The sequence below is a fragment of the Protopterus annectens genome, chromosome 2.part1 (assembly GCF_019279795.1).
Source record: "Protopterus annectens isolate FY-2018-M chromosome 2.part1, PAN1.0, whole genome shotgun sequence".
Lineage (NCBI taxonomy): Eukaryota > Metazoa > Chordata > Ceratodontiformes > Protopteridae > Protopterus > Protopterus annectens.
The window spans coordinates 467,636,052-467,662,710 of NC_056729.1; the positions used below are offsets into that span (position 1 = coordinate 467,636,052).

At 45.1% G+C, this 26,659-nt stretch overlaps 1 protein-coding gene across 1 annotated transcript in view; it reads left to right on the top strand.

The window, feature by feature from the left end:
• Positions 1-26,659, top strand: part of ABCE1 (ATP binding cassette subfamily E member 1) — a 1,045,252-nt gene that overhangs the window by 169,224 nt on the left and 849,369 nt on the right. Inside the window, exons 8-9 of the mRNA XM_044062259.1 lie at positions 8,098-8,252; positions 18,359-18,370. Coding sequence (XP_043918194.1) covers positions 8,098-8,252; positions 18,359-18,370 — 167 coding nt within the window. The remainder of the gene's footprint in view (positions 1-8,097; positions 8,253-18,358; positions 18,371-26,659) is intronic.

Sequence of the window (26,659 nt, forward strand, 5' to 3'; positions counted from 1 at the left end):
ATCCTTCTATTTTTGCCACAACAGTCAGGAAATCCTTCTGTGTGGTACACCTCATCACTAAGGGCTTTTCATCCAGAAAAAAGGAGGCCATTGTCCCACTGCACTCCTCCCTCATTAAACCCATTATAGAGTATAATGCCCCATTTGGTATGTACCTCACAAGACATCTGGAATAGCTTGAAAGGCCACAGAAATACCTCCCTAAAAGAATCGCAGGCCTAAAGCAGATGCCATATACTGACAATCTAAAAAAACTCCAGCTATACTCTGTGGCATATCTAAGTCTTGGAAGACCGCTTTTCTTTTGGCAGTCACTTCAGCAAGAAGGGTTTCAGAACTACAGGCCCTCATGGCAGTGGAGCTTTTCATTATATTTTACCCGGACAGGGTGGCCCTCGGGACCAATCCTTTTATGCCTAAGGTGGTATCCAGTGTGGCTCTTAACCAGACCATTCACCTGCCAACATTTTTCCCAAATACGCAGAACAAGGGGGAGCGGTTTCTGCTTTCATGGGATGTACACAGACAACTAAGATTCTGCTTAAACAGGACAAATTCTCTAAAAGTCTGAGCAACTACTGGTAGCATTTGCTGCAGGGTCAGAGGGCAAGGCTATATCAAAGCAGACTATTTCTAAATGGATAAGCCACTGCATTCGTTTCTGCTATTTGCACCATGGTAAACCTGTGCCCAAGGGGAATCTGATCCCATTCCACCAGGGCTGCCTCTACTTCAGCAGTTTTTCTCAGAGGGGTCCCAACCAAAGACATTTTAGAAGCTGCTACTTGGAGCTCTGTTCATACGTTCACAAAGCATTATCATTTACCTCTTTTCTCTAAATCCAGGGCAGGCTTTGCCACTGCAGTCCTGCAGGGCCTTATAGCTGCTCCTAATGCTGTTTTAGTTCCATCCTCCCATCCATAGCTTTGGGATTCTACCCAAATGTAATGACTGCAGCAGTGAAACATGAAGAACATAGTACAGTTGTGTACACTTACCATAAATGTAGATGTTAGAGTGTATTCACCGTCAGTCCGGGTTACCCACCTGCCATCCCCCATTCTATACCTTTTCTTTCCTTCACTATACTCAAAAGCCTTTGTGATGTATTTGCTTTTAGTTGAAGGTAAATTTTTTGTTTCCAAGATGCATTTATATATATTTACAGTTTATTTTATATGTATTTTTGTTCCCCATTTTGGGGGGCACCTGACATCTGGGGAAAGAAAAATTGATTAAAATGGCGTCTGCTGCATGTTTTATACCCTTGATGTCATGGTAGAGGAGACAGCAACTGACACAGGACCCAAGACTTTGTTATTCAGGCCGACTGAGGGCAACCTGTCAGCAGATTACCCAGATGTAATGAATACACTCGAACATCTACATTTATGGTAAGTGTACACAACTGTACTTTCTCTTCATACATTACCCCTGTTATCTTCTTCTCCCCCTCACATTGCTTCTGACTTTGCTGCAGAATTCTCTCTCAGAATTTTATGTTGTAATATCTGTCATTGCATCTGAGTTTATCCACTCGGAATTCCATGTTTTATCTCAATACTAGTTGCTTCTCTCCCTTATCTGTTTCCAACCAATAAAAAACATTTGATTTATTTGACACTGGAGTGGTTAACATTTAAAATGAAATGATCTGAAGTAGTTAACTTCATTTATCTGCAACCTGTGGGTATTCGGATCCTCATCGGATCTGAGCCGGCAACATTTCATCAAGCATCTGCTCCAAGCTTTTCCCCTTACCCATAATTCCTCAGCTCTCCTACCTTCCCTCAAATCTCATTTGCTGCTTCATATGTACGCATCATGGTCTCTCTAGCTCCAAGTTGGGTAGTGTAAGTGGAACTTTTGATTCTTTAGTGTGTGAGTATTTGTTTGCGATAGCCCTTCCTCCCCTTCATCTTGTCGGTTTGTTAAAAAAAAAAAAAAAAAAAAAAAAGTTTGTGTTTCTTTCTTGAATAGTGTAGGCCTAGCCAACCCCTGAGTGTGTGTGTGTCTAGTTTAGCGTTTGGCTCAGTGGAGTGTATTATGGCTTACCAGCCTAAACCAATGTTCAAGATATGCAGTGTGTGGCCACAAGCTTTCACCAGCTGATAGCCACACTGTGTGTTATTTGCCTTGGCGTTCCCCATCTTAGTTTGCCATGTGTTGTGTGTGCAGGGTTCAATCCCAGAGCCCTTAAAGAAAGGAATGCGAAACTGGTAGCCAAGGGCCTGCTACCAGTTTCTGCCTTAGAGATGACAGCCACGACATTGGCTCCTAGAGCCAACCAACCCCCCCCAGGCTGGGACTTCCCTCTAAGCCTGCTGAGGGTGGGACAAAAGTTGCAGATAAGGACAAAAAAAAGAGAGAAAAGGGTAGAGAGGAACCGCAAGCAATCTCCTGAGCAGGAGCCTTTTCCCAGTCCACCTGTGAAAGTTGTTAGGACCACTTCTCCTCTGCTCCATTCCCCGAGGTTCTCCCCGGAGCCAACGGAGCCCTTGAATCGGAGGCCTTCTTCGAGGTCGTCTCATAGGGCCAGATCTGAGTCGGTCACCTCCTCACGCTCTACTCTGAGTCTATCGGAGCTTGACGTGGACAGGATGATGTGTAGATTCATTCGGACTCTAATCCAAATGGGAGGCTTCCCAGGCCCCTCTCTGGCCGGAGGGGACCTCTATGCCCTTCCATCCTATCTCTCCTTCCCCAATCCGACCATCGGTCTCTGGGTTTATGGATCCGAGGATCCTCTGAGCTCGGGGTTCGGCGCAGACTCCTTTTCCAACCTCGACGCCGGCCATTGCCTTGAGTTCCTCAGATCAGATTTGTTCAGATCTGAGCAACTCTCCAGCCGAGAACAGGGAGCCGGATCCAAGGGAACGGAGATGTCTTCGGCTCAGACTTTGTCAGATCAGAGCCGTTCCTTCGGAACCCTGGCTACCTTGGCCTCTGCCCAATCCTTACGACTGAGTCGGGGAGAACTTCTTCCTTGTTGGTTGCCAAGGAGGTGCGCTCTTCTTCGACGTGGTGGAGAGGGTTCTCTCCCAAGGATTGAGACCCCAGCCCATTGCCTTGGACTCCGCCCAGGCTGCCTTGGATTTGGTCACGACTCCCATCAGCTTGTCCCAGGGACAGCCCGTGCCAGAGGACACTCAGGTGGATCCCTTTGTGGAACCCCCCCCCATGACTTATGAGCCCTCTTCAGAGAATCCCACGTAAGCATTTGTGTAAGAGGAGGCACATGGACCCCCCCCCCCAGTCCCTCAGAGAAGATACTGACTTGGATAAAGGTGAGGGTTCCCCCGGGTCATCTCCAGAGGATGTCTCCTTTGGAGACATCATGGAAATCCTCCACCTGAGAGGAGGTTGGTCAGCCCCAAAACCCTCAACAGACGAATCTGTATTCTTTGAGGTCTTTGGTACTGGCCCGTCTACATCCTGGGTGTCCCCTCCTGCAGATCCATTAGTGGATCTGATCACCACGTGGGCATGGAAGGAGCCTGACACCATAGAGCCAATACCCAAATGCCCAGACAGGATCCTTTCACCTCCCATAGACAGGCTTGGTACAAGGGATCCCCTGTGGATGCTATGGTGGTGGCGGCTGCCACCAAGAGAAAACTGTCTGAAGGGTGGACCGAAGAACTTTCCTGAGCCAAAGAGTCTAGGGCAGTGGACCGCTTTGGGAAATGAGTTTTTTCTTCAGCAACGTTTTCCATACGAGCGCTGAATTATTTTGCATACATCTTTCGACTCCAGCGAAACCTGCTCACGGAATTCGTTGTCGCCCCCAGAGTCCTTGTCGCCAGAGGACAAGCAGCTGTTCTCTGCGAAAATGTCGACTGAAATCTGTTTCTAACATGTCCATGCGTCATCTTTCCCATACCACGGAAGGAGCGGTTATGGTGGCTGGGACTGGCGTAGCTATGAGGTGGCATGTCTGGCTCCGACTCTGTCAATTCAAGGATCCCTTCAAGGCATCTTTCACGAATGCTCCCTTTGACGGTTCCTCCCTTTTTGGGAATACTGTTTGTGACACCTTAGTCCAGAGCGAGAAGGATGGGAAGACTGTTTGCCATCGGAGTCTGCTTCTCTAGCCCTCAAAAATCCTTTTCTAGGAATCGGAGATAGCAGAAGAAGATGTGGTACAGAAAATCTCAGTTTTCCCATGACACTCTGTAACTCATCCCCTAGAGGCAGAGGGGGACAAGACGGACGCCGCCCCAGAGGCAGAGGGGGTCCGAGGAACTTTGGGTCGAGGGAGACCTTCTCGGACCGACCCGCGCAGCAACCCTGAAGGGTTGCCCGACTGTCCTACTCTGGAGACCATCAGGGAATTGCACCTAACTGCTTGGGAGTCCATCACAACGGACCGTTGGGTGCTCCAAATAATATCCAGAGGATACTCCATCCCGTTCATCACCCCACCTATACAATCAAAGCGCCTCCCGGATGTCCCACCTGCTCAAAGGGAGGCCGCAGTGCATGAAATTGCAAAGCTGCTTTACAATCGGGCCATCGAAATCAGTCCCCCAAGATCAGTCCGGATTAGTTGTTTACTCCAGGTTCTTTTTAGTGCCAAAAAAGATGGACCTCAGACCCATATTGGACCTGTCTACCGTGAACCTGTCGGTAGCCAAGCAGAAATTCCGGTTGGTCACCTTAGTCCATCTTCCTTTTTTCCCCGAGGATGCGACTGGATGTGCTCGATAGACCTCCAGGATGCGTTCTACCATATCAAGATTTGCAGAAGCTCCAGGAGATTTCTTCGCTTCCGGCTGGGAGCCAATCATTTCCAGTTCAGAGCCCTACCCTTTGGTCTCATCACAGCCCCCATGGTGTTTTACCAAGGTTATGGCCATAGTAGCGGCTCACCTGAGGCTTCAAGGAATTTGTTTGTTTCCTTACCTAGACTATTGGCTCCTCGCTGCTACCACCAAGCGTCTACTTTGCATGGCCAGAGACTCCTTCATACATCTTGCAGTCAATCTAGGGATCACCATCAACATCTCAAAGTCCCGCCTAAATCTGACACAGACCTTTGAATTCATAGGGGCACGGTTGGAGACACTACTATTACAAGTTTTTCTCACTCGGACAGGATCCAGAACCTACGGGCCCATGTGTCGGTGATCTTCGGCCCCAGGACACTGATGGCGAGCAACATTCTCCGCGCCCTAGGCTCCATGGCAGCAGCAATTTCAGTTCTACCATGTGCACTCCTTCACATGAGGGTGCTTCAGTGGATCTTGGCAGTTCAGTGATCTTGGTTAGACCTCCCCATGGACTACCCCATACGAATCAGCAAAGCCTGCAAGACTTCTCCTCTTTGGTGGCTCCAGTCACCAAAAATCTTGGCAGGTCACCCATTCTTAACATCCCAAGCCACAGTGACCACGGATGCCTCCCAGTTCGGGTGGGGGGGCACTGTTTGGGAAGGACAGTCCAAGGCACGTGATCCCAAACAGAGACCAGATTGCAGTTCAGTCAGACAACATGTCTGTTGTCTGGTACATCCAACAAACAAGGAGGGACCAGATCTTACCCTGTCTGCCGCGAGGCCATGAGAGTGTGGGAGTGGGCGATTTCCACCAGTCTGTTTCTGATCACAATGCACATCCCGGGATGCTCCAACATTTTAGCTGACAGATTGAGTTGGGCTATTCTAATGCCATACGAGTGGTCTCAAACAGTCATTAGCAGAGGAGATCTTCGTAGCGTTGGGTCACCCTTGCTGTCATCTCTTCGCATCTCCTTCCACTGCGAAGTTCACCGAGTTCTTCACTCTAACCCCCCCTCCCCAGGGGACTCCCCTGGAGATGTTCTAGTCGTTGCTTGACCTCCCGGGTTACTGTATGCCTATCCCCCGCTACCTCTAATTCCGAAGTTTCTTCAGAAAGCATACCGACTGGGGTGCAAAGTGATCCTCATTGCCCTGTTCTGGCAGTGTCAAGTGTGGTTCCCCTTCCTCTGGTCTCATGCTCTAACTTCTCCACTGATTCTAGATTCCTGCCCTGATCTCGTAACCCATCTCTCGGGAATCAGTCCGACCGACCTGGACAGCCTCAAGCTGACTGCTTGGTTGCTCCAGTTCCCCTGATCGCTAGGACTCCCAGTTTATCTTCGGTAAAGAGTATTGTGGTGGCATCCCTCAAAGCTTCCACTAGGAAGGATTACCGCAGCAAATGGAAATGCATCTCTATTTGGGCTTCTCAGAGAAACCTAGATCCATGTACTGCCCCGGTTCCTGCAGTCTTGGAGTTTTTGTCATATATTTTTCAACAAGGGGCCAGTTCCTCCGCAGTTAAAGTACAACTGGCAGCCATATCTAATTTTCATATTGGCGAAAATTTTAAAGCTCTGGCCTCCTTGAGATTGTGCAAGGCCTTTCTAAAAGGTTCTTTTCTCTTGCGTCCCCCAGTTAAGAATTCTGTCCCCCCTTGGGATCTTACTCTAGTTCTGCAGGCACTGGTGGCACCCCCTTTTGAACCAGCAGCGTCAGTAGACTTAAAATTTCTGTCCTGGAAGACCGCCTTTTTAGTGGCCATTACTTCGGCTAAAAGGATTTCTGAGATCCAAGCTTTGTCTGCCGTGCCCCCTACTTCTTTTTTCATAAAGACAGGGTTTCGCTTCGCACGAACCCTTCTTTCTTACCTAAAGTGGCTTCTGAATCTAACATTAACCAGATGATTAATCTGCCTGTGTTCTTTCCAAATTTCCAGAACAAGGGTGAATATAAGCTGCACTTGCTAGATGTTCATAGACAGTTTTGTTTCTATCTACACATGACTACGCAATTTCTTAAGTCTGACCAATTATTCGTGTCCTTTTCTAGACCCTTTTTGGGCAAGGCCATTTCCGAGGTCTCGTTAGCCAGGTGGATTACACAATGTATACTGCAAGTATATAGGGATAAAGGCCTATCCCCACCTTTTCCTATTAAAGCCAATTCCACCAGATCTATGGAAACTTCTGCTGCTTTTTGGTATAGGGTTTCTCTGGATCATATCTGTGCAGCAGCAACCTGGGCAAGGTCACATACATTCATCTCTCATAAGTTGGATTTGATCTCTAGAGGGAAAGCATCCTTTGGCTCTACGGTGCTCAGGAATATCCTTCCATGAGGGCCTCCCAGGAGTTTTGGTAGCTGGGGACTCTGTCCCACAGGTTGTAGATAAATGAAGTTAACTACTTCAGGTAAAGAAGTTAATGTACTCACCATAACGTTCCATCTGAGTAGTTTTACTTCATTTTCTGCAACCGTCCCTCCCTCCCTCCTTCCCCCAAACCTGTTCTAGGTTAACGTTATTGAGTTGCTAATAGTTTGGTTAGTGGCAAACTCGATCTGAGGGAAGGTAGGAGAGGTGAGGGATTATGGGTAAGGGGAGGAGCTTGGAGAAGATGCTTGATAAAATGTTGCCAGCTCTGATCCGAATACCCACAGGTTGCAGAAAATGAAGTAAAACTACTCAGATGGAACGTTATGGTGAGTACATAACTTCTTTTTTCCCCTGTTCAGTTTTGATGCATATCTCTGTTTATGCATATACCAAAACTTTTGTGTATTAAAGACATATGAATAAACTATTGTCATGTGCTAAATGTTTGGTTTGCATTTCCTGTGTAAATCTTTGTGTAATGCTTTCAAGACCTGTGGTGTGCCTGTAAAGGGACTTTGGATCATTGTACTTGCCCAGTTAATAAATGTGTAAATAAGTAGAATACATTTGCTGATGAGTGAGCATCTTTTGGTGGGATGGAGGTTGAAAGAGTAGATGGTGGAAATTTAACAAGTTTTAGATAATCACTAATACTTCAAGTAGGCATTTTTTTTTTCAAAATATTGGGGGTGGAAGCGCAGTTGGAAGTACCAGGTAAGTGAGGATGGTACAGTGACCCTTTTCAGTCACAATGCAGGCCATAGGCAAATGTATGCATAAAGTGCTGTAAGTAGCACATGTGTTTCATACAGGTTTAGTTGCTTACTTAGGGGAAAAATTGCATTTCCAGTTTGAGCCTTGGTGGACCATTCAGTCCTGAGATTTGTACTCTTGTGTCAACTGTATGGCAGACTTAATTGCCGTTAAAATACTTTAATAGCCATTGAATTATCTATATTCTAACACATCTTATTTAATAACATTATATTTTTTTGTAGATTTAACTCACCTTAAAGGCAGAAATGTTGAGGACCTTTCTGGAGGGGAACTTCAACGATTTGCCTGTGCAGTTGTGTGCATTCAAAAGGCAGATATGTAAGTTCAATATTTTCTTTATCTGATAAAAGCGATTTGCATGGTTGTTTAGAAGAGTTTATTTCATATGCACTACAATTGTAATAGCCAGTAGGTGAGTTTATTTGATTTCAGAGGCCTTTTTTGCAGTGGATAGCGGTTTTTCTATTGATATTCTTGGCACAGTGCTGAATTTTCACAAATTCTCTACATTGGACTGTGTCTGCACTAGGCCAGTGCTTGTTGGGGTGGGATGCCCCCACCCCCTGCACTACCCACTTCTTTATTGCCACTTAACATATTTCGGATTTTGAGCCTGTTGATCATAATTTGAAAGTTCCCTCATTGTTTCCCAAATTGACAAACCTTCCAGATGTTCTTACAGTCATTAAATAATTGCAGAGAACTTGCAAGTCGCATTGACTGTAGTGCTTAGTATGATTATGCTAGATTGCCGTATTACTAAGTGCCGTCAGCCTGGTAGTAAAGGATTCTTAGTTCCCCCATGCACTAGCCACTAGTGCATATGTTGAATTGAATTAAATCTCATATAGGATGACTCATTACTATAGTCAGGGTCTGTGATGGACAATTTTGCATGTATTCCCATAAGCTGTCTGAATCCTGATAATGACTGGATATCTGGTATTTTTCATTATAATTTACTTTTGTATCCTAGTTGTATCCGAGTTCTGAATCAAGGTTTTTGGTGGCAATTTAGGGAAAGAAATCTATTTGAACTATCGTCCATTTTCTTCAGAAACTGGATAAGCAGTCCATGTAAACTTACTAAAAATTTTGACAGCTTAATTGGTTGTCAGTTTGAAGCAGAGGAAGAGCAGGAACTGTGTGATATCTAGGTTTTTCTTCTTGCATCCCTCACAAGGCACATGCTCGGATTCCTTGTTTCTTACTTTGTGATTCCCAGTACTAGTTAAACAGGAATTTTACTTGCTGCTTAAAAGAGTGGGGATGTAATGACAGTGAGACCTACACATGTAGGTTTGCTCTGCTTGCCATGTATGTCAGCTGTGCCACCAAACCCCTTTTGTCTAAGAGAGAAGATTAGACTCCACCTGCTTAGTGTTTGGGAAAAGTAAGCCTTTGTAAAAAAAAAAAAAAAAAAGTTGTGCAGTCTTAAGATCCTTATCCATTTTCACTGGTGAATGCTGTCACATGGAGGGCTTCGTAAAGACCCAAGCTTTGGGGACTTGCAATATTTCTAGAGATTCTTTTTGTTCTATGGGTTATTGCAGTGCAGTGCTCCCTCTTGGAGCAGCTTGGTAGGTGATTCCCTTACCAAAATATGTCTCTGGGAAGTGCGTCTCAGGATCCAGGACTCCATTCTGTCTTACAGGCCCCAGTAAATCTCATCTGCTTTGACTTTTTATAGAGTGAATGGTCTCCCATAGTTTTAATGTCCATTGTGCCCCTTTCCTACCCCCTAATATTAACAAGTAAATACATAAGTTGGTACATTATGGTAATTACTGTTTGCACCAGAATATTGTTCACCTTGATACTTCTGAATATCTAATCTCTCTAAAATGATTGTCATGGTCTTAACTATAAAAATGCATTGTCTGCCTTTAGAACAGATAACTTGCATATTTTTTACAGTATTTACAAGAAATGAGTTATGTGAACAGCTGTAGTCGATGTATGAATTGCATATTCCCTAGGTAGTTAGAAATATAGTTGGAAAGTAATAGCCAAGTTAGGTTCATTAAAAGACTTGCATTGTGTAGTCTTGTTAAGTTGCGTTTTTAGAGACTTTTTGAATGAAAGCATGTTTTCAGCCTAAAGTAACTTTTGAGGCAAGGTATTCCCATTTGAAGGCTCCATTTTGTAGAAAGCTTTCTAACCAATTGGATTTCTTCTCTTTGGTGTCCATTTCCATATCGTACTGTGTATAAGAAAGGTGCTCTGATTATCTTGGCTCTTTGAAGTGCTTGCAGAGCACTGTTTTTTTTTTGGCAGACTCCCTCTCTTAATGCACCTACAGTGTGGGGATTATCACTACCTCCCATCACCAGCTTAGGGTGATGCAGGATGAGAGTGCAAGACTATTTGCCTGGAGTTGTGTGCTTTGGCTGTTCTGATACTGTAGTTTGGTAATTCCACAGGGGTTTATATGAGGCTGGTCCATGTGCCAGCATGTTAATGGGGCTTTCCACAGTGAGTTTGAGGAAATTTAGAGCTGAGCTGCCTCTAGCGTTTCTGCTTGTCACTGCATTTGTAGATTTGCAAAGTATTTGAATATAGTTGACAATCCATTCTGGTAGCTAATGGCACAAACACTAGCATGGCCAGAAAGTAGGATCCTGTGAGTAATCCTGGAGTAATCGGACTTTTTGGCCATTTGAAAAGATTTTTTTTTTCACTTGGTTTATCCCAGATTTCATCCTTGCCAACAATAGTTAGGAGCTTAATTTGTATTCGGTCTGGGTGGCTGACCCAGATGAGGTGGAGGCTGAAGTAAGCCCAGTTGATTTAGTTGTGCAGTGTCTGCAATTACCCAGTCGATAATGGTCGTTTGAGCATCGGGTTTCTCCGTCAGTACTGATTTCAGACTGCTGAGAAGCCATGAGGAACTCTTGATTAGTATCACCAGTATTACTTTCATTTTCTTTTGCAGCAAGAGAAGGACTAGCTCTTACTGTGCAGTAGCTGAATGAAAAGTAATTTGAAATATTAGGACCTGCTAAAGTCCTGAAATAGGAAGACTAAATGGCCAAAAGAATGGACTTAAAAGTACAAGATGCCATTTCTCAGAAAATTCCCTTTTCTCAGAGACATGGCGATCTTTGAGTTGGATTATGTAAGTTCCAGGGGAATGGGTGTGTGTGTGTCTGTGTGTGTGTGTGTGTGTGTGTCTGTGTGTGTGTGTGTGTGTGTGTGTCTGTGTGTGTGTGTGTGTGTGTGTGTGTGTGTGTGTGTCTGTGTGTGTGTCTGTGTGTGTCTGTGTGTGTGTCTGTGTGTGTGTGTCTGTGTGTGTGTCTGTCTGTGTGTCTGTCTGTGTGTGTGTGTGTGTGCGTGTGTGTCTCTGTCTCTGTGTGTGTCTGTCTCTGTGTGTGTCTCTCTCTCTGTGTGTGTCTGTCTGTGTGTGTGTGTGTCTGTGTGTGTGTGTGTCTGTCTGTGTGTGTGTGTCTGTCTGTGTGTGTGTGTGTCTGTCTGTGTGTGTGTGTGTGTGTGTCTGTGTGTGTGTGTGTGTGTCTGTGTGTGTGTGTGTGTCTGTGTGTGTGTGTGTGTCTGTGTGTGTCTGTGTCTGTGTCTGTGTTATACATAGCAACTTATGATCCAGGTTTGATAAGTGGCTTGGCCATTTGTTGGAGCTGGTGTGCCTGTCCTTAGAGGAGGGACTGGGGATGTCCACTGCCACAACCCTTTAGAGGATCAGCAGCTTGGCAAGGATTGCCCAAAGGTGGGTGTTTGGCCAACCAGCTATGATTACAGTAGTTCCAGTTGTTGATGCGTGGGTGCATGCATTCACAATACGAAGGCATTTTGGCATGCAGCAATGACATGGGCTGCCTGTATAATGTCCAGGGAAAGGTTTGGGACCCAAAGCTAGAAAACAACCTTATTGTTGGAAAACCAGTGTGTGCAAGTCACTTCTGAGGGTGTTGTATGACTGTATCCCCTCGCCAGCTCTCACTTTTACCGGAGATATGCAGGAAGAGGGAACAAATGGGTGTGGCTGGTACATGGAGGTGTGATGGAGAGAAAACTGCATGTGGAAGAAAGGGAAATGTATAGTGGTCTACTAGAGCGTGCACAACCAGAAACATTTTTATTACTGTAGTAGTTAACTGATCAGCAGGGGCCTCAGCCACATCTTGGGAGTACTGTCAAGTTAAGTGAATTGTTCAGAGTCATACAGTAAGCAAATGGTGACTGAGGAAATCCGCCCTTAGTTCCATTATGTTTAACAGTTTGTGGATTTAATCCTTGCAGTAATTGCTAGACGGGTAATAAAACTTAATAAAGAAGTTTTCATCTCTAAATTCCAGGAGCTCTCTGATCTCTTCATTGGCAGAAGCTGATGCTTCCTTGTTACTAGACTAGTAATGTCAAAGAACACAAGTTTGCTTTGCTAGTGCTTGGAGGAGTCTTAGCTAGTGGTGGTCAACCTCAGAATCAGACAGAGGGACCCTTTACATTTACTGACTAAGGTCCAGAAGTCTATTTTCCCCAATTAAATAGTAGATGTACCAGAGGAGCTTAACTCTGGGTCTCCTTTATGGCAGAACCTGAAGGTCTACAACCTTTTAAGGCTTTTTTTCCAGTCCAGAGGCAGCTTCATTTCTCTTCTCACTGACCTAGAGTAAAAAGGTTGGCAAATGTATTAATTGTAGCTTCTGCAGCATATTTGATTGCAGTGGTACCTTGCAGATGCTGATGTAGGTCTGAATTCAGGCTTGAACAGTCAACACCTATGTCTGTACTTATGAAAGGCCCTTCATAAATCCAAATGAGATGGAGCCTTTCCAGTCCAAACAGGTGAGCATGAGTGTAGCTTTAAATGTTCAGTAGGTCATTCACCCTTGTACTAACCATAATCCATGGGTCTTTGGCTGCAGAAGGCCAATGTCTGACCCAACTTCCAGAGCTTTGCAGCCTTCTCATTTTCTGCTGGTGGTGGGTCATTTGTATCAAGGGGTACCAGTACATTCTGCATGTAATGGTGATATCTGCCTGCAGCATTTTTAATTTTCTGCTACAGAATAGTTTCATTGCAAATGTGCAGCATCATCAGTCTGACAATTTGCCATGTTCTTCCTGAACTGGTTGTTTGGTATCCTGTTGGCAAATGTTCTTTTCTTGAGTGTGTCCCTCATTATTGTTTGTTGGGCACGTCCCATGGTTTTTAGGGTATGTCCACCCAGAAAAAGATTCCTATGTTGTCTTTTCAGTCTATATCGACCTGTGGGTTATCTGGTTTGTCAGATCAGACTTCTCTCCCATAATGCCCTGAAACACCCAGTCTTCCCTGATCTCATTTGCCATGCTTGACTAAAGCTATGGTCTCTGTAGTTTTACTACTAATTTTTTTTTCCTAGGATTAGTCAGTTGATGATTTTCTGGATCCTTCTCTTCATCTGTATTTAAAAAGGAAGGTAGAGTCTGAGTGATGGACTGTTTTGTTGTTAATAGGGATTTCTGGGTCATTTGATTCCAGCTGTGTGGTTGTATGTGTGGGTGGGGGAGACGCTATGCCATAGGGTTTTTCCTTTTCCCTACTTGGTTTTGTTGTTGGTCAGTTACATGTTGAAGGAATGATTTTTGACTGGCATTATGACTGAGAGAAATGCTTTGATTGTATTCACAAGCTGCCCATAAGAAGTCTTGTGTGTGTACTGTCTGGGGGCTGCCCACTTAGACCAGGATTGTGAGGCATGTGCTTCCTTCAAGTCTAGGATTTGGTGGACAGGCAATTGAAATTAGTGGTCAAAGGGCTTTTTCCTGATCCTCCTTCTATAGCTAGCCCTTTTAGTTCTCCTGCAAAGAAGGTTTTGGAGAAGTCCAAGAAAGATTAGACAAATACAGATGTAAAAAGACACAAGAAGAAAGAGTAGGAAAATATTCGCTGAGTGTGGAGCTTTGGATGATCCAGCACAGAAGACCCCCAGGCGTAGTTTCTTCAGTTCTGATTTTTAATCTGGCATCAGTACTTCTTATGTCATGATTTCCAGCTTCCTCAGCTCTGGCTTTGGAGCTGCATCGGTTCCGATCCTTGACTGCCCTGAGTCAGAAGGCAGCTTTAAGTTCTTGTGGATACTGATCACTGCTCATGACTGCCACCCTGGAACTGATTTTCTCACTGTAACTAACTTCCCTCTGGTCCTGTTTCCTTGGATTAGAGGCCAGAATTTGGACAGAGCTTTGCACCAACCTGCTAAGTTAGCTTCAGCATCTTCAAGGTCCACTAGATCTCCTAGAAGTTAGGAAAGTGGATTTGGACAAGATGATACAGCTCTTGAAGGTACGGATTGATTTGGGGGGGGTCATTGCCTCCCCTGTGCTCCAAGGGTGGAGGGAGCTGGCCCTCCCACTCCTTTTCTGGTTTCTCCTTTCACAGAATCCTAAATGTGGACAGATTTTCTGGATCCATCTTCCATCTATGGGCTCCTTCATATTTACAAACTGCTTGGTTGAATTTGTCTCTGTTAACTGTGATGCATTCGACTCCAGCTTTTTCAGAACAATCTGCATCCCAGAGCTGGTGGCCTAGGGTCAACACTGAGGTTCTCAGAGCCATTTCTGCCCTTTGGGACCTTGATCTTGGACAACTCTGCTCCAGTGTCTGCCTCTAATCTAGCTGGGTTGGCACTTCCTTGGATCCGAAGACCTCAGGGATGTCTGTCCCCAGTTGCCAGGCATTGGCCTTGGTTTTTATGTTTGACGTTGTTGAAATGATTCATCACTAAATGGGGAAAGAATCGCACACTATCTGATCCAGTCCAGACCTGTAGCCTTCAGTCTTTTCTAGTTCAGGGATAGCATGCGTCACAAAGCCAGGTTAAGGGCTGTAATGAGGTTCTGCACCCCCCCCCCCCCGGAATACAAGAAGCACCACTGTAAGAAGAGTCACCTAAATTCCCCTTGGGAATAGTTGACCGAAGATACTGACTGAAATCTCCCAGTGATGTCTCATTTGATTTGTTACAGTTGTTGAGGCAAGGGGGAGGTATCTGTTCATACTTGACTAACAACCACAAGTGCTTTTTTAAGCGGGTTTATATTACAAGTTGGAAAAATTTGAATCTCATGTGATTGACATTTTCAAACAGCGAACGTTTCAATGGAGATCACCGTAGGGAATATTTCCCTTCACTTCAATGTAGCGCGATCTCGGAGTTGGTATATTTAAGTAGCGGGGGGGGGTGCAGGGGGGCTTGCCCCCCCCTGCATAGAGCATTCAGGTAGGTTTTTTTGTTGAAAACTTCGCTCATATGGAGTCGATCATATGAGATTTGAAGTTTTCAGACTTTGAACTTATAATATAGACCCTTTTAAGCCTAGCCATGCATCCCAAATCTCTGACAAGTTCTGACACACTTGATAAGTGTAAGTAGGGACTTGGGAGATGAAACATTTGCCTATGTTCATTACAGACATAGGTGCTAAGCCAGGGATGAATTTCCTGTTCCCTATCCAGTTGTCCAAGTTGCAGTTGAATTGGGTTAGGGAGGAACTCTGCTTCACATGGATGGGTTAGCCTGTTCCAGAGATGGGGTAGTCTCTGGGATTTGTAGGTCTTCTGAAGCCCCTTCCCCTGAGGAGTCATTGCTTTTTGAGGCTTTTGGTGCAGACATCATCCATGGGCTGGGTGGTACCCCCACCATCTGCTCTTATCAAGTTAGTATTGAGAAGGGTTTGGAGAGAACTGGACATGGTAGATCTTGTCCCTAGAAGGCACAACAAAATTTTGGTTCTGCCCAAAGACTGGGCACATTGGAGCAAGGGTACTGCAGTCTATCCTATTGTGGTAGCTGCAGCCACCAAAAAGGAGCTCTCAGAAGAGTAAGTTTTAAATTGTCTGGTTCAGTGGGGGCAGGTCTTGCTCCAGCAAAGCAAGGTCTGATTTTTGGTACCTCTGACAAGGACGTGAGGATGGTGCCTGTCGCCAAACTTTTGTACCTAGGACATTCTGAGAGATGGTAAGAATATCTGCCTGCTATAGGCTAGTGAATGATTTTGTCCCGGGACATTGATCTACTCAAGTAGCTAGAATTTTAGTAAGTTATCTCCACAGTTGTACTTTCCATCAAAAATCCATCAAAAGTCTTCTTCCCTGTCAGTGACCTCTTGATACCACAAATCTGCTCTTGGTATCAGAGCTCCTGTTGCAGTCAGTATTGTTACTCCCCTTTTCCTTTGTCCCTGATTATTGTGCCGATTGTCCACCTTGAAATCTTTGCTTTGTCAAATTCACATGCTCATTTCTGTCCAAGTGCATCTCCTGTAATGTAAATGGCCTTTCAGATAGTGCAGATAGCATTGCTGTACTTTGAAAGAATGTTTTGACAATGTAATTGGTGATGTAATATTTACAGGATTACAGGAATTTTTATATTCAAAGGTTATAGGCAATGCATTTTTTCCTATGTCTTTTCCGAAGGTCTGTGCTAGTGTGGCAGTGTCTGCATTTCTTCAAAGAGGATAGTTTATTTCCCCATACTCGAGTTTGGAGACCAAGGGTAGGTAGTAAGAACAATTTTATGCCACGGCTCCTATATAAGGAAGACTAAACGAACATTTAAACAGATGTATGATTATCAGTATCACATCAGTAGACAAAATGCCATCAGTGCATTGGCAAAACATTATTGAAAATCCTGCCCATTATTTTAGATGTTTAATAGAGCAAATTGGTAGAAATATAAGCGGTGGGCCATGGGCACTCATACTGGAAGAAAATAAGCTCCTATGGCAATTGAGATTGAAAGCGCACACCTATCCAGGTTTAAATGATTGTTCGATTTAAATGTGTTCCAAAATTAAAATCATTAGAAAGGTAAAAATATATTTCTTGATTTTTAAAAGATATATATATATATATATATATATATATATATATATATATATATATATATATATATATATATATGTGTGTGTGTGTGTGTGTGTGTGCATATATATATATATATATATATATATATATATATATATATATATATATTATTACATAAAGTAAGAATTATTTTTATAGGATGGTTGTATGTGTAATTTTGACTGTTTATTGTGTTTTTAATATGTCAAGTTATATAATTAGAAAGGGAGCAAATACGTGGTTGTACTTTAAAAGTGGGGTAGACTTGCTGACGTTTTAATGACTGTATTATTTAAGAATGACTGACTTGTATGTGTAGGGTTTGCCTGAGGAAGTTGATTGAGAAAATTGTGAACAAAAGCGTTAACATTAAACCAGTTTGTATTCTAAGGATACTCTGGTGTGACATCATCTTTTTGTTTTTCGGAAGTTTGTGGTTTCAACTTTGTCAAGCAGCTTTGTGTAAGTGATTCTTGCAGTTATAATATCCGTCTGGCTTTATATAGTATGGTGCACTGATGCTCTCTGAGGGTTGCTTAGGGATATGAATTGATAGATTTTAACTGCTGTCTGTAGTACATTTGTGTGTGTTTAGGGGAATGATCGCTAAGCAGTATTTGTTTTGGCACTGCTGTCTGGATTGCAGTAGTAGACTGGAGTATTTGTAGGCTTCTCTGAGCTGGTTTTGAGCCTGATGTGGTATGTTGAGTGCATTAAGGGCATGTAAGCTATTGATCATATGTAAGCCTATGTATCTGTGCTGTGCCAACTGTATTTTTTTTTCCTACTACTTTTTGAAGCTGATTACTAGGTCCATCCTGACTAGTCATTTCCATTTGCTCTGCAAGTTTAGTCAGTCAAGTTATTTGATTAGGCAACAGTGGTCAGCATCAGTTTTTGGAGAATGTAGTGATTGAGCCAATGTGCTTGTTGGATATTGTATAAAGCCACAGTCTGAAAAGAGTACTATTTGAATATTTGATAGCCTACCTAGTTAAGATTTATGTTTTGTATTGCATTTTGTAGAATTCGTAGATTAGTTCTAGGCTAACTGCCCTGTGGGCCATTTTACGCCTAGACAGTTACTTTATGTAGGAATCAAACTATGTTCCCTTGTGTCTCTACGGTAGGCACCTTAACCATTATACCAACTTCCCACCCTATGAACTTTGAGATGCCTGATTTTTGATGGAGTAGCTTGAGGTGTTTGTCAAATGCACTTAATGTGTTTGGTAACTTGAAGTATAGCACGACAGTCCTGAATTTTAATGAGCTGTCAAGTGTGAAGTGAGCCATCACCCTTGTTAGAGTTGTGTGGTTTTCTGAAGTATTACCATCTGATGTTCTTTGTGTTTCACTGTTGCAGTCATCGCATTTGGGTTATCTGCTTGCAGTAGCCCTCCGTTGCCCTGATTATCAGTCTTTGGTCCTGCGTCAGTTGTGGTCTCATTTCCCATGACGTCAGGTAGTCAGAGGTATAAAGCATGTAGCTGACGCCATTACATCAGTCTTTCTTGCCATGCTCAAAGCAGAAGCAGTTCGCAAGTGCCGGTCAGCCGACTCCTGAAAGTTTCGTTTTCGAGTTTCAGAACCGAAGTCAACTAAGCTAAGTACCCTGTTGGGGAAACTTTTTCTTGCTCTAAACCAATGTCAGTAAAAGTTAATTGTATTTCTTGTGGAAAGCAAATACCTCAAAGATTTTCATTCGTACTGCATTCCTTGCTTAGACCCAGACCACGACGTACTTCGCTGTCTGTTTTATGCCTTATTTAAACAACGAGGTATTAGACGTCTTGTTTATTTACGCAGTCCGGTATGCCGCAAGATGCTTCAACTGTGGAACCTGCAGATGCCTCTACCTTTGATAGGTCCGGTGCCGGTGTGCAGGAACCGGCTTCTGAGGGTGTATTCAGGCCTACTTACTTGCATATTAAACCAATGCCATCTTCTTCAAGGCTTAAAACTCGATCCATACCTAGAAAACCGACACCCAGACTGCATGGTCAGGCCTCTATGCCTAAGAAACAAATAAGAATGGCTGAAGACCTTATTACTCTAATCAAGAGAAGCCACCCTTCCCCCTCGAAGAGGTCTAGGACTGAGTTTATTTATGATTCTTCTGATCAGGACTCTGAAATTTCTGTTTCCTCTGACCAGGATTTACCGTTATCTACCCATGAGGATTCTGATGCAGAGGACTCCATTCCCTCTGCTTCCCCTCCAGTGGATTTCTCTTTTGGTGAAACCTTGCATACTCTTAGGGAGCATTTTCGCTGGGAAAGCTAGGATTAGTCTGACTGTAAAGAGAGGCTTAGGGATTTCTTACTCCTGCCCCAACACAGGCCTTTGGCCATCCCCCCTGTACTGGACATGGTTGATGATGCCTTCTCGGAATCTAGCTTGGCCCCTGAATCTTTACCTCCTGCTCCCAGAAAACCTGATTGGTATTACAGGGTTCCTGACTCTCACAAGTTCCTCTTTAAAAATCCTACTGCGAATCCTGAGACCATTTCACAGGGACCTAAGGGCATTGAGGCTACTACTGCCAAAAATTCTACCCCCTCTGATAGAGATTCCAGGGCACTGGATAGATGGGGTAAGAAGGTATACACTTCTGCAACCTTGGCCATTAGAGCCTTAAATGGCTAGTTTCATATGTTGTATCAGCAGCATATTATTGGATTGCTTAAACAGAAAATGATGTTGATTCCCGACTGTGCTGAAAATAGATTTACAGGATTTAATGCATTCTGCTGAACAAGTTGGAAAACATACTTTGCAATGTGGTTTTGATTCATTAGAGGCGTCTTGCAGAGCTGCTGTCACTGGGTCTGTACTTGGAAGGCATGCTTGGCTTGAAGAGCAATCTTCGCCAGATCATGGTAAAGCTAAATTGCTGGACGCTCCCTTAAACCAAAACTGCCTGTTTGGCAACCGTGCACAACAAGTACTTAAAAAGATGGAAGAAAAAGCTAAATCTATGCAAACTGTTTGAAGATTTCCTGCAGGTACAGCCTCCCAGATTTAGCAGGCATTGGCCCTCTAAGAATTGGTGCTGTCCTGCATCTTCCAGGCCTTCAGTCCAAGCCCAAAACCAGCAGAACACCCAGGCTTCAGTCCAGTCCCAAGGTACTCGCAGAACTAAGCAGTGGGGGGGCTCCCACTTCCGAAGCAGGTATTAGTAAGACTCCCCCCTATGGTAAACTGTTTCATTGACTTAACTTTAAAACTTCCAAGCCCTGCACAATTGACTGTTCCTTTAGGGAGAAAGATTGCCCTGCAGGCAAAAAATCGGGAACTCATTACCCAGGACGAATGGGTTTTAAATATAGTTTCCCAAGGGTACAGATTCCACTTCCATTCCTTACCAACCTAAAGCGGTTGGCCAGATCTACCCCCACATCAGTGGGCAGAGGCTCAAAAACAAGTTCTCTCTCTCTAAGTATCAGGACTATTCAACCTGTCCCAGAAGAGGAAAGGGGACAAAGTTTCTACTCAAGACTTTTCCTGGTGCCCAGAAAAGACCACTCCTGGCGTCCTGTCCTGGACCTCTCTATCCTAAACACATTTTTGGTAATCCCAAAATTCAAGATGCAAACTCCTTCACCAGCTGCTTCCTATGCTAGGCAAGGATGCCTGGTTGGCAACACTGGATTTAAAGGAAGCCTACCTGCACATCCCAATAAGGGAATCTTGCAGAAGATACCTACGCTTCAAAGCAGGCTACATGCGCTATCAGTTCTCTGCACTGCCCTTTGGTTGTCTACTGCGCCCAGGGTATTCAAAAAGTGCCTAGCTCCAGTCATTGCATTTTGCAGGCAAAGAAATATTCAAATATACCCATACCTGGATGATTCTCTAATTCGGGAAGAAAGCCAGGACATACTATTGAATCATCTGGCGTTTGTACAGAAATTGCTAACTTCTCTGGGGTACACCATAAATAAAAAGAAATCACATCTTGTACCCTGCCAACAAATTGTATTCGTGGGAACAAGCTTGAACACAACTTCCCAGATGGCTTTCCTCACTCCAGAGAGAGAAGTTCATTTGGCAGTCTACTTCAAACTACTGGCCACAGAGACCCAGCTGTCTGCAAGGAAAATACTGCAAGCCCTGGGGTTTATGGCCTCCTGCATTCTCCTAATTCCGTATGCAAGACTGCATATGAGGGCACTACAGTGGTATCTAAAAAGCCTATGTTGTCAACATTCTCAGGATCTAGAAGCAATGACTCGTATCGTACCTTGTCTACAGATAGAGTTCCTTTGGTGGGCAGAGGCCTGCCACCAAAACAAGGGACTGCCATTCACTCTACCCCCTGCCGCCCAAACCCTAACCGATACATCAGACTATGCATGGGCTCACTTGGCAGGGAAGTGCATTCAGGGCAAATGGAACCAAAGTCAAATGCACCTGCATATCCATCAAAAATAAATGTTAGCTGTACAGAATGCTCTGACAGTCAAGAACCATATTCTTCCTGGACAATTAATGGTAAAGACTGACAGTACCACTGTTATGTGGTACATACGCAGGGGGGAACCCACTCATACCCTCTCTCCAGACTAGCCATGGCTGTGTGGAACACCGCCTTGAGCTACCAAGTACACCTACAGGCTCAGTCCCTGCCAGGAAAGCTAAATATACTGGCAGACGAACTAAACAGAAATCTCATGGACCCACATGAATGGAAACTGGAACCAAAGATATTCAACATGTTGAAAAACAAATGGGGGAGCCCAGATGTAGACCTGTTTGCCTCCCCCCAGAACTACCAATTGAACAAATTCTGCACAATGATTCCCCACAAAAAAGCTTGGAAAGTGGATGCCCTGTCCTTCACCTGGGAAAATCTATCAATTTATGCCTTCCCCCCTCTGCCTCTCCTCTCCAAGGTACTACTAAAGATCAAACAGGACAAACCAAGGACGATACTGATTGCACCAGACTGGCCACACCAACACTGGTACCCCCTTTTATGCAGTGTGTCACTGCTGGCACCATGGCACCTGCCTCAGACCCCTTTCCTGCTGTCCCAGCAGGAGGGCCAGATTTTGCACCCACAGCTTCAAACCCTGAACCTGGCAGCCTGGCTGAATTACCTGATCTCGGTTACCATCCCTCCAGTAAGCAAGTGTTGGATGTCATTCTGGAGGCAAGGAGGCCTAGTACTAGAAAATTCTATGCTGAAAAATAGAAAAGATTCTGTTCCTGGAAACAAACTCTGGGGGGATGGGCACAGCAGCACCCAATTTACCTCAGATTCTTCAATACTTAACTGAGATGCTTCACAGGGGCCTTTCCTTTTCCTCCTCCAAAATTCATGCCTCAGCCATTTCAGCTCATTACAACACAGAACCCACCCCTCTTCTCTCATCCACTGCTGAAGCAGTTCTTCAGAGGGGCCAAAAACATAAGACCACCCAGGAGAGCCCCTACTCCAGCCTGGACCTTAGCTTTGTATTGGAAAAAACTCTACCTCCTTTTGAGCCAGCTGCAAATGCAGAGTTGAAATTCCTTTGTTGGAAAACAGCCTTCCTTTTAGCCATCACTTCAGCAAGAAGGTTGTCTGAATTACAGGCCCTCATAGCAGTGGAGCCTTTCATCATCTTTCATGCGGACAGGGTGTCCCTCTGGACCAATCCCTCCTACATGCCCAAGGTGGTATCCAGTGTGGCCCTTGTTCAGTCCATTCATTTGCCAACCTTCTTTTCTAATCCACAGAACAAAGGGGAACAGATACCGCACTCCTTTAGATGTGCACAGACCACTTTGATTTTACTTGGATAGGACTAAACCGGTCAAGAAATCTGAACAGCTGCTTGTGGCATTTGCTGCAGGGGCAGAAGGGAAGGCCATTTCAAAGCAAACCATTTCTAAATCGATAGGCCATTGCATTCTTTTCTGCTGTATGCACCATGGAAAACTTATCCCACAGGGGATAAGACCTCATTCAACCAGGGCTACATCTTAGCTCTACAGCCTTTCTCAGAGGTGTCCCTACCAGGGACATCCCAGAAGCTGCTAGCTGGAGTTCTGTACATACTTTCACCAAGCATTACCATTGAAACACAAAGAACATAGTACAGTTGTGTACACTTACCCTAAATGTAGATGTTAGAGTGTATTCACTGTTGCAGTCCTGGTTACCCTCCCTCCATCTCCTTGACTTCTTTTGGCTATACCTATTTTCCTTTTTAACTATGCTTAAAAGCTTTTTGGTGTATTTGCGTTTTTGTTGGAGGTATAACCTTGTTTATATATATATATATATATATATATATATATATATATATATATATATATATATATATATATATTTAATTGCTTCCCATTAGGGGGGCACCTGACATCTGGGGCAAGAAACGGCTGCATGCTTTATACCCATGATTACCTGACATCATGGAAGATGAGACAGCAATCAACGCAGGACCCAAGGCTTTGATAATCAGGCCTACTGAGGGCTACTGCAAGCAAATAATCCAAATGTGATGACTGCAACAGTGAGTACACTCTAACATCTGCATTTATGGTAAGTGTACACAACTGTACTTTCTCCACTCTGCTGGAACAAAGCCAGTTCTCAGGCTATAGTTAGAGAATGCCAAATGGGTCTGGTAGGTCCTGTTTTAGATCGCTTAATAAGCGACCAGGAATGTTATCTGGCCCCGTTGAGGTTGTGTTTTTGGCCTTTAAGTGTGTAGTTAGGACTTTATCTCTAGAGATTCTAGCAGAGGACCTTTGCAAGTATGATTTGAGGTATGGCTGGTGGGGATAGGGGGTGAAGTTTGTGCCAAGTCTGTCAGCTAGCAGGTTGACAATTTCCTCCAGTATAGTTTGAGTGGTACAATCTACTATCAGTTCAGCACATAGCTGGGCATTCCCTTTCAGGTTTTGGACGTAGTTAAAGAATGCCTTATGATTATCCTTAGCTAGGGATGCTATTTTACCTTCATAATTAGCTTTAAAGGACTTTAGAATATTTCTGATTTGCTTGTTCAAGCTGTGGAGGGAATTCTTCCTCTGCTGAGTCAGTTCCCTCTTTTTTTTTTTTGTAGACATCAGATTCTTCCTTTTGTTATATAACCTGTTTATACTTTAGGTCCACCAGGGTGGCTTGTTTTTTTCAGAAGGACCTAGTTTTAATCCAGTCAGGCACAGCAGACTCTATACAGTTGCTTTGTGTTTATACAGGGCATTTCTGTACACCTCTGCATAGGAGTCATTGTCTGTAGTTGCAGGGGGTACAAAACTTTTTATACCATCACTAAGTAGGCTATAGGTTGCTTTGTAAAAGTTTTTTTGCTCCTGTGGTGGTGACCGGTTCTATATTTACTTCGAGCAAGACTGATTTATGGTCTGACCTTACCTAGGAGGGCATCACATGGGGGAGTGCAGTGACCCCCCCCCCTGTACATTTGAGCCCATTGTTGGGGTGCAGACAATCTGTTCCAGAGCATTTGTATTGACAAAGTCCAGGAACCTCTAGGCAAGCCTGTTTGTGCCCACATGTTGTCACCCAGTCAATGTAATGATAGTTGAAATCTCCCATGACTAAGGTGTTGGTCCAGATAGGCGGTGTGCTTTTCTTGGTTCATGCTGGGGGACGTTTAGCTAGCAGTGATGTGGTAGGGTATTTTGCCTGTAGCTAATTGGACATGGAGGGATTCAAGAGAGTTGTACTGTTTGACCTGTTTCTAGTTGTACTTGGCTTTAATAAAGACTGATCTGAAGTAGGAAACTTCATTTGATCATCAACTGTGAGTATCGGATCCGACCTGGATCCGAGCCGGCAGCTTTCCAAGTTAGAGATCAGAGCTCCAAGCTTCTCCCCTTACCCATAACACCCTGCCACCTCCTTCCAACCCCCAGATCTCGTTTGCTGCGGCTTTGTCAAGCACGGGTTTCTCGAGCTCCTATCGTTAGGCAATCTGTGAGTAATAAAGTTCTTCAAAATCTTAGTTTTTGTGTGTGTGGACAGTTAATCCCCTAGTTAAACCCCTTCTCCGTTCCCTCGTAGTTTAAGCCTAGTAATTCCCCTTTTTCCCCTTAGGTGTTTGTGTGAGGCGAGTGTGTTTTTTCATTGGGTATTATGGCTGAGGTCCCCAAGGCCATTTTTTCTAAGTGCACTGAGTGTGGCCATAAGCTTTCCCCAGCGGATGGCCACACTCAGTGTGTCCTGTGCCTGGGGGTACCGCACTTGTCTTCGGGCTGCCAAATTTGTGCAGCTTTTAACCCCCAGGCCCTGAGGGATAGGAGGAATAAGCTGATTCTGGCGGGTCTTCTACCCGCGGAGTCGGATTCCTCCTCCTCTTCCTCAGTGGCTACAGCCGCTGCTGCGTCTGTTCAGCCTGTTCCTTCTCCCCTGGCTGGGACTCAACCTCCCATTTCTTCCCAGGGAGAGAGGGACTCTAGGAAAGAGAAGAAAGAGAGGAGAGAGAGGGAGAAAGAGAGGCATAGAAGCCACAAGTGGCGGGCTGACTCTGCCCCCTCGTCCCCGCCAGCCAAGCTGCTCTCCCCACCTCAGACGATCTCCGGGCCTTCCTCCCTTCGACTCAGTTCTCCACACTTCTCACTGGAGCCAGAGGAGGAGGCCCGACCATCTTTTTCATCGCGGCAGCCATCCCGGCCGGCTCCGGTGGCCTCTAGGTTGACCCGCAGTCTCTCCGCTGATATGGACCGGATGATGCGTCGTTTCCTCGAATTCCAGCTGCAGATGGGAGTGCTGTTGCCCCCCCCCCCCTCCGGGGGGGAGTTCAGCCCCACTTTTTGCGCCGATGGCTCCTTCTCCGATCCACTATCGGATTTCGGAGCCTTAGGATCTGAGGAGTCCTGGAGCCAGGGAGTCTGCGCCGATGGTTATAGCTACCTCGACGCTGGCCACGCCCTTGTTTGTCTGATCCCCGTTCGTATCCGAGCTCTCGAGGCCAAGAGCTGTGCGTCGGATCTGGGGAGGCCAGTGTGTTCTCGGCTCCGTTTCGGTCGGAGCACACTTCCCTCTTGGGTCCGAGCGTTTCGGCTCCGGTGCCGATCCCCACACCGGATCCGAGGGTGTTAACCATGTAGCCCAGAGAGATTGGTTAACCCTCTGCTTTCGACGTGGTGGAGAGGGTTCTCTCGAGAGGTTCGAGACCCCCTACTCTTTCTTCGGATTCCGATCCTACTTCCTTGCAGCTGGGCTCGTCTTCCATTATCCAGTCCCAGAGACAGCCTGCGTTGACGCCCCAGCCCATTCCACTGACGGAACACGGTCCTGTTAGTGAGCCCTCCTCGGATAGTCCCACCGAGGAGGTCCCTCACAAACGTAAGTGTAAGAGGCGGCACTTGGACTCCCCTGAATCTCTCACGGAGGACACCGATTTGGAGGAAGGGGAAGGTTCCCCCAGGTCACCCCCCCCCCCCCCGAGGACGTCTCCTTTGGAGACATTATGGAATTGCTCCGCCTAAACGGGGGGTGGTCAGCCCAAAAACCTTCCTCGGACGAGTCTGTGTTCCTGGAGGCGTTCGCAGGCCCGTCTACTTCTTGGGTGTCCCCTCCGGCCGACCCCCTGGTTGACCTCATCACTACCAGGGCGTGGAAGGAACCAGACACTGTAGAGCCAATCCCCAGGAGGCCAGACAGGATTCTTAGTCACCCTGTGGACAGGACGGCTTGGAGTAAGGGTTTCCTGGTAGATGCCATGGTGATGGCGGCAGCCACCAAGCGGGAACTTGCTCAGGATAGTTCTTCGATCCATCCCTCTGATAAGGAGTCTTGGACGATGGATCGTATCAGGAAGCGGATGTTTGCTTCAGTTACCTTTTCTATAAGGGCGCTGAATTATTTGGCCCATGTAATTAGACTTCAGCTGGATCTGGTGAAAGAATA